General features: G+C 36.9%; 1 protein-coding gene across 2 annotated transcripts in view; it reads right to left on the bottom strand.

Moving 5' to 3' along the window:
- CNTN5 (contactin 5) overlaps positions 1-12351 on the bottom strand; it is a gene marked incomplete at both ends in the record, with an annotated part of 363298 nt that overhangs the window by 14227 nt on the left and 336720 nt on the right. For both annotated transcript variants that reach the window (XM_082305015.1, XM_082305016.1), the window contains one exon: positions 9194-9428. In XM_082305015.1, the coding sequence (XP_082161141.1) occupies positions 9194-9428 (235 nt within the window). The remainder of the gene's footprint in view (positions 1-9193; positions 9429-12351) is intronic.

Below are 12351 nucleotides of genomic sequence, written 5' to 3'. Positions count from 1 at the left end.
TGGCAAAAGCTATTTTCTAGTTTTTGTATTATTGAAGCAATTACCTTGTTGTCAGAAAAGATTGCAGTGGGATAAATAATTTGAGATGTACACAGAAGGTTGGTTGGCAGCCTTTACACTTTCTATATATGTAGAAATCATTTCCTCTTCATAGCATTCACGAGGGGTGGTTTATGTATTGCTCAGAATAGAAACACAGAATATTTTCTGGTATTTTAAAAAATTGTTTTCAACAAATGGAGTAGGAATAGTTTGGATTTTTTAATGTGAAGAAAATGCATTTCTTACATATCCAGAAATTATTTGCTGCAGTTTCACTGATATTAGACATTGAGAATGTAAGCGTTCAGCAAAAGAACAGAAATTATATATATAAGAATAAGTTATATTATGACTGTCAGAAAGTTTATGGAGACTAAATAGCATTTTTTATTAATTCACATAAGATGAGGACCATATAATTTCTAGCAATATAATACAGTCCGTGGTTCACTCCAATGTCATGCTTTATTCTGTGTGTCTAAAACTAATGATAAGTTTGACAGGTTCATTAGGTTTTTCTATAATGGTCACTGATGTTATAATCATATTCTTTTCTTAGTATCTTGGCATTATGCAAACCTATTGGTGTCTGCCTGAAGTCATACTGATCAAAAAAAAAAGGGCCAACATCTTTAATGGTCCCTTTAATATTCCCTGATTGAATTAAAGATGCAGCGCAGTAAGTTCTCAAAAGGCTGTGCGCAATGTCCATGAAACATTGTCTTTCCCTGTGCTGCAATCACGCTTTAAGGAAACATGTTCAATCTATAGGTCTTTGGGATGGCTGTAATAAACTAAGACAAGGAATTACACTAATTGCATTGATCTGACGTTCAGAGAGAAAATTCTGAATTTTAATACTGGCAAGTAAGAGAAACACGAGTTAGTTACTAGCCCACATTGTGTTCTCCCTGTTTATGACCATAAACTGATCCGTTTTGCTAAAACATTCATCCTTAAAGATTTCCACATGATCTAACTTAAAAAACAAGTTCAAGGGCCTATTCATGTTTATGTTTTAACTCTCCTGTGGAACAGTCAGTTCAGGTCTCCTCATCCAATCACTTAATATCCATTCACTTCTCATTTTGACTTCAGAAAGGATTTTTACATGCTTTCCTAATTCAAAATCTGAGCTCTCAGTTGAAGCTAAGAACCTCAGCTTGGGTAATTGCATTATGACTCCAGGCAGTTCCACATAGTTGAGATTGTGGGACTTCAGCCAGGACCCATGACTACGATAATTTCTTTTTGTGGAAAAATCCACAAAAGAGATCTATCGGAAGGAAAATCATGAGGAGTCATCCCGCTTGTGTCAACCTGTAGGTAAAGAAAGTGGTAGCATCTGCTCCCTTGCTGGAAATAGCCACAGAGAGTATCTTCCAAATCAGGGGACCTCCAGTAAACTGTTTCCATTCCTGAGAAAAGCCAAGAGACATTATGCTCAGCACCACCTCTCAGCCTGTTTGATGTGTGTCCCTGGTCTGGGGACACCACAAGTTCTGTGGTGGCATGGCTGCCTGCAGGATAAGACTTTCTCCAGAATCTTGTGCTAGAAAGGGAAAAGATGTCTGATTTCTGAAACACCAAAAATGAGATGACTAATTGTTTCCTGGACAGACCCTTGGACTTCTCACTTTTCCTGAAGTCCTTTCTATTTTCACCTTCTCTCTGATGAGTGTCTTTGCAGAGGACTTTAAAACAGAAAAATTAGAAGGGTGAGGCAATGAGCTAGCAGTGAAGCAGTGATCAGGCCTGCAGTGCTGACCTCTGTGCTGGACCTCTTTTATTTAGTGGTGAAATACCCTTACTTGTCAGGTAGAGCTTCTGAAGCCTACTCCTGTAATGCTGCTCTCCTGCATGCTTGCAGCATACATCCTGCTGCGGCTCTCCCTTCTCCATGGAATAATCTGGATTTATTACACAGTGGAGTGTCACATGGGAATAAAGAGCTGCCTTATTCCATGAAGTCTTTACCTACACATTACCTGCACACGGCTCACTTGCCTTGGCACATGAGTAGAAGTTGGACAAACAGGCTGATAACATTCAGGCTTTGTTAGATTAAAAGTTCAGAGAAGCGTTGCTGTCTTCATGAATATAAATGGTTCATTTCCACCAAGTGACACAGCAGCCAGAGTTATCGTCAGCACGTGAGGAGCACGTGAGCACCTATTATATTGATTCCACATCTGACTTCCCATGGGGCCTAGTGGCTTTAATCAAAGGAATGCTTAATAAACTCTTACATGTCAGGATTGTGATTTTGTTTATTAAAAAAAATCAGTGGAGACAGCTCTAGCTGAACTTTTACAGGATCTAATCCTGATGGATCAGCTGGCAGAAACAGGAAATAATCCACTGTAGTTTACAGCTAATATGCCAATTTATTAATTTTCAGGTTCACCTAAACACCAAGGATCTCAGCTTTAGCTATGAAATGAACCATAGGACTTCACTTCATGAATGTAAGATTTTAATTAAAGACATGGAGGCTGTCTTTAAAAGTGTGTAATTGCATATTCTTTCCTCTAAACGAAAAGGAAAAGGTAATTTATTTGTTTGTTTAAATAAGGGCTCAGGGTGAAAAGCTAGGGGAGATGGGCCTAACCAGAATAATCCTTCACTCTGCAGTGTCTTGTTTAATATCACATCATCCACTAGCTGCCCTGATGCAAAACTTTAAGAAGTTATGAAGGAACAAAATTGCAAAGGCTGTTATATGGCCCTTTGCCTTTCAGATAACTGAGAGCTTTGGTTCTCCATTGGCTCAACGACTTAGTACAAATCCATACAAAGCAAGAACAAAGCTCTGTGCAGTATCATTACATCTTGTATGTATTACAAAAGTGCATCTGAGGTCCCTCAGGAGGTTTTAAACAGCAAGACTGAGAGTTTTCAGGTTTTACCTTGTACTGCTCAAGGCTCTCTTTTTCATATCTAGAAGTTTTTAGTAGTATTCACTAGACTGTTTATCAAAATTATAGAATGTTCAGTTTTTGTGAAGATAATTTTGTCAGATGCCTGAAGGAGAAGGTAGATACTGAAACTAACAGAACTGATTCTGTATCCCCCATAGTGGCAATCATTAAAAAAAACCTTTATAAAAGACCTAACTCATCTTGAAACCAGTTGGGTTCCCTCTTTCTCCCAGAAGCTTATTTCTATTTCCTTTTATATTCTCACCTATTTCTATACTACATGTATTCTCATTCGTATTTATTCTTGTGCTCATAGGCTGTGTCTATACTTGTAAACTAAACAGGGACAGGGAGACAAGGCACCAGCCTGAGCCTGGACGTACGGTTGTCCATAGCATGAAATAGGTAGCATGATCTGTGGTGAAGTATTGATTCTGGCCAATTAGTGCTGCCCCAAAATATACCCAGGAATATGCTGGTGCCTGGCCAGGGATGGTTCCCAGGAGGTGTTTGGATGCAGCCACAGTCTGGAGAGTGACAGTGTTCAAGTGTGCAGATGTGAACTCTTTTTGGCCAGTTGGCTTCAAGGATAAAGAACGGCTGGCTTGTTTTATTTGCTAAAAAAAAAGATGTAGCATCATTGTCCTTTACCTTTAAAAGCTCTTCACCATCCCTAATAATTTCCCTGATTTGCAGACATCATCTTATCCAAACTCAGCCTTTTTTACTAGAACAAAAGCAACAAGCTCTTCTAGTTTCTACTCATTTCCTGATGATTCTGTTAGTCCTTTGAACCTGTATCATCTTGAGTTCTTTGTTGAGCATGAGCAACGAGAACTGTGGATAAGATTTTAGCAAAGCTTTGTGGTAGTTTTGTCAGAATGATGCCCTGATACAAATGAAAACTTTTGAGTCTTTCTTGTGTGTAGGTTCTAGCTATTTGGTTCCCATTTTGTAATGGACTGGGTTGTTATTACTCCTTATGTACTTGACCTAGCACTTGTATGTCATCCATGTTCCTTTTCCTCTAGTCCTGTAATTCACATTTTTCCTATAGATTGTTCAGATCCTTCTCTGTATTGACAGTGCATCCTGAAGTTGTAATAACAGCAATGTCATGACCAGCTCTTCTATTAGCATTATGAATATTAAACACATATGATCTAAGACTGATCCTTAAGAAATGCTGCCAGTAGCTTTCCAAGCCTTTCACAAGTCTGGTGGTAAAGGTATTTTTTTTTCCCGTACTTATATAGAATTTTTTTTTTGATAGATTAACTAAAATTTATTTTTGCCAACTCTTATTTGTTTCCATTATTTTGGGATGGAAAAGATCTTGCCCCAAGTCCTTAAGCATATAAAGGGCACTAGCTCTCACCGCCCATGGCAGTCATGAACAGAAGAACAGATTAAATTTCATTTATGGTACATTTGAACAACACATTCTGCATTGCTTAAACTGGAAAGGGTTGAACTTCCAAGCACTTGACAATACCAGAAGTTTTCACTACAGATGTAAAAATTTGCAGACTCACATTCCTATTAGCTATCCTGTCTATATCATCTTATTTATTCAAAATAAATTATAAAGTATTTCATTGTTGTTGGTCCATTCCTTGATTACCTTTAATATCAACACCTTACTTCACATTTTTTCCTGCTTTATATACTTTCCTAACTTTTAAAAATTTTTTTTCATTTTTGGCAATACTTGTGTTATTCATATTCTTTTCATTATTTGGATTTTATTATGTATGGTTTTTACTTATTCTGAATATCCTTTAGTGGGTACATCTCTAGATCCTCAGATGTAATGTACTGCCTTAGAAATGTACCATTTCTTGCAGTATAAACTTCAGGTGGATTTTATACCTTTGGCTCAAAGTCATTCCAAAACACTTTCATTTCTAGTCTCAACTGTTCATTCCAGCTTATTAAATAATTTCCTGCTATTTAATGATGACTTGTTCCACTGTTATTTGTTATGATCAGCTTTTCTATAGTGTCTTAATTATTCATCAAAACAAGACTATAATACCATTGTTTCTCCTCTGTTAGTCAGTACTGGATAAAGAATCTGCTAGCTGTCACAGCCGGAACACAAGGTCATTAGTGGTATTTACTATCCAAACTACTCTGAACAGCTAAATTCTCTCATGGATAACAGTGTCCTGTAATATTTATCTAAAATTAGAAAGGTCTTTCTCAGCATCCAAATTTATCAGGGCCATCAGCAACTGCCCTCTAGTTCAACTCCCAGTTTCTTTAGTTGCCCTTTTCTGAAATGGCATGGACCCAAGGATATTCTGCTTTATCCAAACACTGGTTTTGTATTTCCTGATATGTTATCACATCATCAGCATGTTATGACATCCAACCATTTTTACTTTTATTTTGGCTTTCCTGTGTACCTCGTACTTTGCCTAGTCATGCTTGCTAAAGCAAGCCTACCTGACCATCACTCTTATCAGTACAGCCTTTTCCATCTTCTTGCAATCATACCTTTACACTCTCATAGTTCCATCTCCATTTCTGATTTTCCCAGTTTTCCTCTTCCAGTGAATTAAAACCACACAAAGAGATTGCATATGATTTTTCTGATACTGAAAGCTTGTATTAGTAGTCTTGGCATTCTTAGCCCCTCGTATTTAAGTGGAATGTAGTCATCAAGAAAAATCCCTAAAGAATATATAAATGTTAAAACAAACAGTACTTAACACTGCTTTTGTTCATTGTTTTGTTTTCAATATCTTGTGCCTTTACAATTTTTATTCTCTATGGATCAAAATCATCTGTGCCTGCGCTGAAGTTCAGTGCTTTGTTTCAGTATGTTCTAGCATGAATCTTATACTATTAATTTGCTGGCAGAAAGTACAGTCAGAAGATTTCTCCCTGCTCTGTTCATGCTCCTTTTCAGCCTCAGGCCTGCACATTTCAACCTTTCTTCTGGCAGGTAGCCTAACTTGCTATGCTCTCCGTGTGCTCCGGTGTCTCTTTCTCTTATTAAAGGGTTCCTTTATGAAAGGTTCAGGCTTGTCTTTCCCTGGTGCTGGAACATGTCCATTATGTCCTTCGGTTCTGTGTTATTGAAGATAATTGTGTATCTTTTTTTCTGTCCTGCATCTTCTGTGTATCATCCTCATTCCCTCTTCAGAACTGGTCCCTGGCTCTCATCATCTCTTTTACTTCACTAAAACATCTGACCTCTCTTTTTCTTCTTCTCTCCTTGATTGTTTGTTTTCTTCCTTTCCTAAGGTCTCCAGGAAAGACTCCTCCTTCAAACTTTTCTACTGCATTAAGCCACCTTTTCCAGAGGGTTACATTTGCTTTTTTTCCTCCTGGGTTATCCAGCTAGTTTTGTACATCCTTTTTATCTGCTTCTCTATTCTATTCTCTATTCCTCCACTACATTCATCTGCATCTTTAGCTCCTGGATAGTGTCTCCCATGAGCTGTATCCTAGTGATGTTTCCTAAGAAGTCAAAAGGCCAATGTAGGAGAAGAAACATCTTAAAACATCTATAACCAGTTAGGCTTTTTGCCCCCTTCAACTTTGGGTTATCACCATCATTGATCCCTCAGTAACTATTGGTAACATATTATCTTCTAAATATCTGACTTAGAGATAGAGATAAAAGGATTAGCCCCTCTATTTCCTTATGGAAAAGCACTCAGTGTTTTGCTCATGTTTTCTGAGATTCTTTACTTGCTGCAAGGTCGTAAAGAGATACTTTATGTAGTCAGAGGGCAATCAGTTGTGTTCGCAGAGGGGAACATCTTACACAATACCACCTGCCAAGCTGCTTGCCTGGGCACAACTCAGAGCCACCACAAATGGACTCTGAGTGTAGATCAGAGAGCACACAATATGCAGTCACAGTCATACACAACAGAGAGATGCATTAATTCTTCAAAAATGAGAAATGTCTTCCTTGTCCAGAACCTGTCCTATGCAAATTCGGGTTTTTTCCTGTGCGCTTAGCAGAGGCGATAGGTTTTAGACTTCCTTAGAAAAATTTGTTATGTCAGTAAACAATTGTATATCCATCTGTAGATGTGGGGAACGTTTTGATATGTAACGTAAAGTTTCCTTAACTTTTACTAATTTTATCCTAGGCCTTTATTCTAGATGTTTGCAGAGCAGTGAATTGAGTGTGTGATGAAAAGCAAGTAAGCTAAGGGTTTGCTGGATCAGCCCTAGGACCATAATATATTGTACTGTCAATCTTTATTTAATATCTCCTCTTCAATAGAAATCCTTGAGAAAAATGTGCCTTCAGTTGTTTAGCGTCTTAAGTGTGAAAGTCCATGCCTCTTTCAAAACCAGTTCCTCCTTTTTTCATAGCGTGCTGAAATATCTATTGTCCTCAGTCTCTATATTGCCCAGAACTTAGCTGTAATAAACTGTTTCGTTATTCCTTTATATTTTCAGTATATCACCTAGGGTTATTCTGGAGAAAAGCTTTTTATAAATTAATTTTGCACTGTATTGTCACAGCATCCCATATTTTTTCCTCAAATATAAGTCTTATAATGTATTTAGCCCCATAGAATTCCTCTTACCAAAGGAAACTCTAATGTACAGACATATATAGAGGCTGAATTAGCAAAACTATGATGGGTAGGTACTTTCAAGTAACTGAATTATAATCAGAAAAGTTGGTTTCTAGAGACAGTCTCTGAAAGCACAGACAGAAAGTTAATTTTAATAATTCTATTAAGATCATTTGTAAAGTTCATATTTTAAAAGAAATGTTAGAAAAATTGATTTATATATTACTGATTATTCCATTTCCAATCTTGTCCAAATAAGAAGCAAAGGACTACTTATTACAATTCAGCATTCAGCTTTTGTTAAAATAGCTTTTGCTATTTCAAAGAAAAATCCATTAAGGTTTTGCCTCCCTTCCCTTGCAAAACTATCTTTATTGAACTTTCTGATTAGAGTATGAAATTGTTAAATAATAAAAACATCACCGTCGGTTTCACAGTATCATTTTCCATTGAGGAACAGGGAAATCAACTGTAAAAATGTCCACGTTGTACTGGGCAATTTTTACATTTTAAAATGTAATTGTTTTTATAATAATATGAATACTTGGTAATGCTGATCCAAACAGTGGAACACAAAAATTACTGGAACTGCTTTTAGCAAAAACAGGATTTCCAACCTCTATAATTACTGTGAGAGAATAGTAGTAGATAATCTCTGCTACATCATGGCTCCAAAATTACACATTTATTGTGGACTAATATGGAATAACATTTAATGTTTTCCAGTTTCACATGAAATACCATTATCTTTACACTACATTTCTGTAGAGATAGTATGAAATTCCTCCCATCTGTACTAGGACTGTACTTATTTTATTCTCATAACAGGAGACAGTGGGATAACTCAAAGAAAGTACAGTAAAGAAGAACTGAAGTATATGACTTCCAGTAATGGAGCTGCTTAAAATATTCTTGTACATAACATTTATTTACCTTTTGTGTGTATGGAAATTTCCATACACTGGCTTCTGTCAGTACAGAACAACTTCTTTTATTAGTGCAATTAGTCTTTTTTTTCCCCCAAAATACTGTTGAGAGTTATATCAAGTTGACAGAGAAATTTTCAAGAAATATTTTTCATTTGTTCTTCTGAACTATTCCTATAATTCACATATTCCTTTAATATCTGGACATTAACATAAATTCAGAACTTTTTTACTAATGAACTAAAAGAGAGAGAAAATAATATAAAAAAAAAAAAAAACAAAAATAAGAAATTGCATTCTGTGCACTTTTAATATCCATTAACCAGGAAATGAACGTTCATAAGTAAATTTATTTAGTCTTTGAGCTGTTGTCTGAGTCACCAAAAAAGTATCATGAACCTCAGAAACATTAGGAAATATCAGCCTTTCTTTGCTTTGTTAGAGCAGCTCAGCTTAAAGTTAAGACTACAGATTTCATATTAGGGATGAACCTTCATTAAAAGAGATTTTTTTGGGGGTTAGGACTGATGTGGCTTGAAGCCTATTGCTAAACTTTGTCACTTGCTTTCTGGGTAACCTTGGCAAGTTAGTTCACCTCCTTCTCTGCAAAACATATTTAATGTTACTTAGCACTTCTGAAAAGATTTGTGTCAAATTTAAGATTGAAAAAGCATGGTATGATAGGACACATTATATAAAAATAGCTCTAATATAGTTCATAATATACAAGTAAACTTCATGTTGAACTGACCTCCTTCAGCTGAGCAGATGACCACAATAGGGCTGAAGGGTCCATCTCCTTTGTTGTTGTAAACACCAACTTTCACCTCAAAAGGAGTCAGAGGTGGCACACTTTCATCTCTGTAGATGAACTTTGAGGCATCTGAAGATGTCACCATTTTTTCCTTCCAGCCACGTGTTCCATTGGGTCTGAAGGCTACAATATATCCAAATCCTTCTCCATTCTGAAACTCTTCTGACACTGGCTAAAAAATAAAGTTCAGGTAATGATGAGATGTGGTTTTACTAATTTAGAAAGCAGTCACTCAGTGGCTGACCATAATTTGGCTGCTTGTGTGAGGGTGATCCCTTACAGTTGCACTATAGGATTTTACTTATCGTGCCTGGAAACACATAGGAACAATTGCTTCTGAAGAGGAACCTTGTAAGAGAGTTTCTTCACCTAATCACTATAGATAGGTCACTGTCCTAGGATTGAAAAAGCTCTCTTGGGCTCAGAAGGATTTTTTCTTCTCTATCTCCTACTTCGTGGTTAAAGCTTTAACCAGTGGTCTATCAGTGGAATAGCCCCTTCCAGTGACCTTGTTCAAAATATAGAGCAACATATTATTAAGGGTGTCTAAAATGTGATGTAAGTGACACTTACTACAGTGGGACTTTCTTATGTTTTAGGTGCCAGCCTGTCTAATTTCTGTATCCAAATGGGATGTCAAGTCTTAGGGATTAAAGTTCTAGGGTTCAATTTGAAACTAAGGGTATAATGTTCTAACTCTCAAACTGAGCCTTGGTGAAAAAAAAAAAAAAATCTCATTTGCTTTTCTCTTCTCAGAGGATCTGTGAAATTAACCACTTAAATTGGGACACATCTGCCGTAAGCAGGGATTTATCTGTTGAGAGGGTGAGCACTGCAAAAGCTAAATCTTACATGTCCAGCTCAAGGAATTGAATTTTTTATGCTAATTTACAGCCTACATTTCCTATAAAGTCAATGGACTAGTTTAGGAATTAGGTTTTGTTTAACAGCTGTCAGCATATTAGGCCTATGGGAAACGCCAAAAAAAGGGTGTTTAAACTCCCTCTCCAGAAGTGCCCATCCTAGATCTGTAGCTAGCGAACACGTGAATCAGAGCAGGGGCACAGGGGACACTTAATCCTCTCCCCTCCACGTTGCAAGTGAATGTCTCATCAGCAGGCACCTCGCTTGCAGACACCATTTTCTACCCATCCTGCTGAAGCTGTGCACTGCGCACCCAAGAAAAAAAAAAATCATGACTCCAAAGGCAGAGGATGCAAAACCAAGACAGACTTTGTAATCTAGTGATTTGAGTTGGAAAGCAGGAACCTTGCGCCTCTTTGCAACACTTCTGGAGTTGGCAGTAGATGGTCGTTATAAAAAAAGCCAGAAATACAAGAGAAGTAGCAGAACCCTTGGATTTCACTGCAAATGCTAAATACCCAGTCTGTGAATTAAAGTTGTGTGAATAAAATTTTGTTTGAACCTGCTGAGTATAATTCAGGAGCCCAGGTAGGTTAGTCTTTTCCTGAATCCTGAGGTCTCCATATACCATCTCAGTATCTCTTCAGACTTCAAAGTACTTTGTTGAATTCCTATTGCCTGTGTAAGTCCATAAAGACTTTTTGGATCCTGCAAAAGCACAGACTGACTGTGCTGGAGCTATGCTAAGTTACACTATGATTGTGCCTTATGGAAATGCAGTGGCTACACTAGACAGCATGGTAGTCTGTAGTGAGTTGTTGGAGTGTTATCCAATGCACTAGAGTTAGTTCTTTAGTAGAAACTTCAACACTTTTACTTTTAATTGCATGTTTTTCTGTGTTTTATTCTATCTTTTTACCATTTCTTGAAGAGATAGTGACTATAATTAGAAATGGTAGCAATCTTTCAAACAATTAAAAAATGTAAATATGCCCACTTCACAATTTATATTCAACACAGATGAAATGCCATGTTGTTTTTGTAATCTTAATGTGATTAATGACTTTACACAGTTTAAAAGGTATGTGAAACAATAGTGTGCTGAAAGTACACAGGGTGTTGATGGAAACAATGAGTTAATCAGAAACACGGGGGAAGGACCGACAACTTCTGCCTTAATGGCAGTTTGCACTCCTCAGTTATAAGTGAAGAAGCATCAGCTAGCTTTTGTGGAAAAAAAGACAATGTATACTGAAAATTATGTTATGGCAATTGCTAATTCTTAACTGTCTGTTGTATCCGTACTGCAGGATGGGACACCCATGGGTCTGTGGTTTCTTTTGGAAGAAAACTTTGACCCTTGACAGACAGGGAGGTATAACACACTGCAGTAGTCCCCCACTCCAGTCACCTGGGGAACACTATAAACACACTTAATATGAATACTGCATGCTAATATATCCTATTAGGGACTGGGATTAGGCCAGTTTATATCAGATACAGTTCTAGCCACCTGATGTTTTTGTTTGGGATTCAGCAAATTCTCTCCCAATAGGAGAGATGATGCTGTTTATAGTTATAGACTATAAAGAAAACTGAAATCAGCTCTGTTTCAGCTGTTTCAGGTAGCTGATGTTGGAGAAGGCAGACGTGCCAACAGAAGACATCTTCAGATGTCCTAAAATTTGCCATTTTAAGCAGTTAGTCAGAATTCTGTGTGTCTCTTACCATCTGAATCTCTCCTCAAGTTGGTGAGGCTAAAACTTTTTTCATTAAAACCCCATGTCTTTATTAGGTGGAATTTTTCTTGGTTTTATATGTATGGATGTATGTATGTATATATTCTGAATCTGAAACTCTTCATGATGAATCTAGAAGTTTTGAAAACTTCTCAAGAAAAGTCTCTGTTCTACTGTGTTATTTATGATCAACAGAGAAAGCAACTCCCACTCCTACAGTTGCCCACTGGCATGGTCATACATCTATGTTGCATCTTGCATCGCAAATATCTTCTCAAAATAAAGGTCTACTTCAGGTCTTTAGTTTTATATTTTTATGAAATACTTAAAAAAAATTCTTTCTTAATTTAAGATTAAAAAAAGTTACTAGGCTTTCCTTCTCTTCCCTCAGATATTATTTCATCTGGTGTAGCATTGACGTAAGATCCAGAAAAGTCAAATCAACCCAAGCAATAGATCAGGAAGAAAAGACTGATAAATTAGCACAGCTTT

Source organism: Platalea leucorodia, assembly GCF_965183815.1.
Source record: "Platalea leucorodia genome assembly, chromosome: 2".
NCBI classification, from domain to species: Eukaryota; Metazoa; Chordata; class Aves; order Pelecaniformes; family Threskiornithidae; genus Platalea; species Platalea leucorodia.
This window is presented reverse-complemented; position numbering and strand designations above follow the sequence as displayed.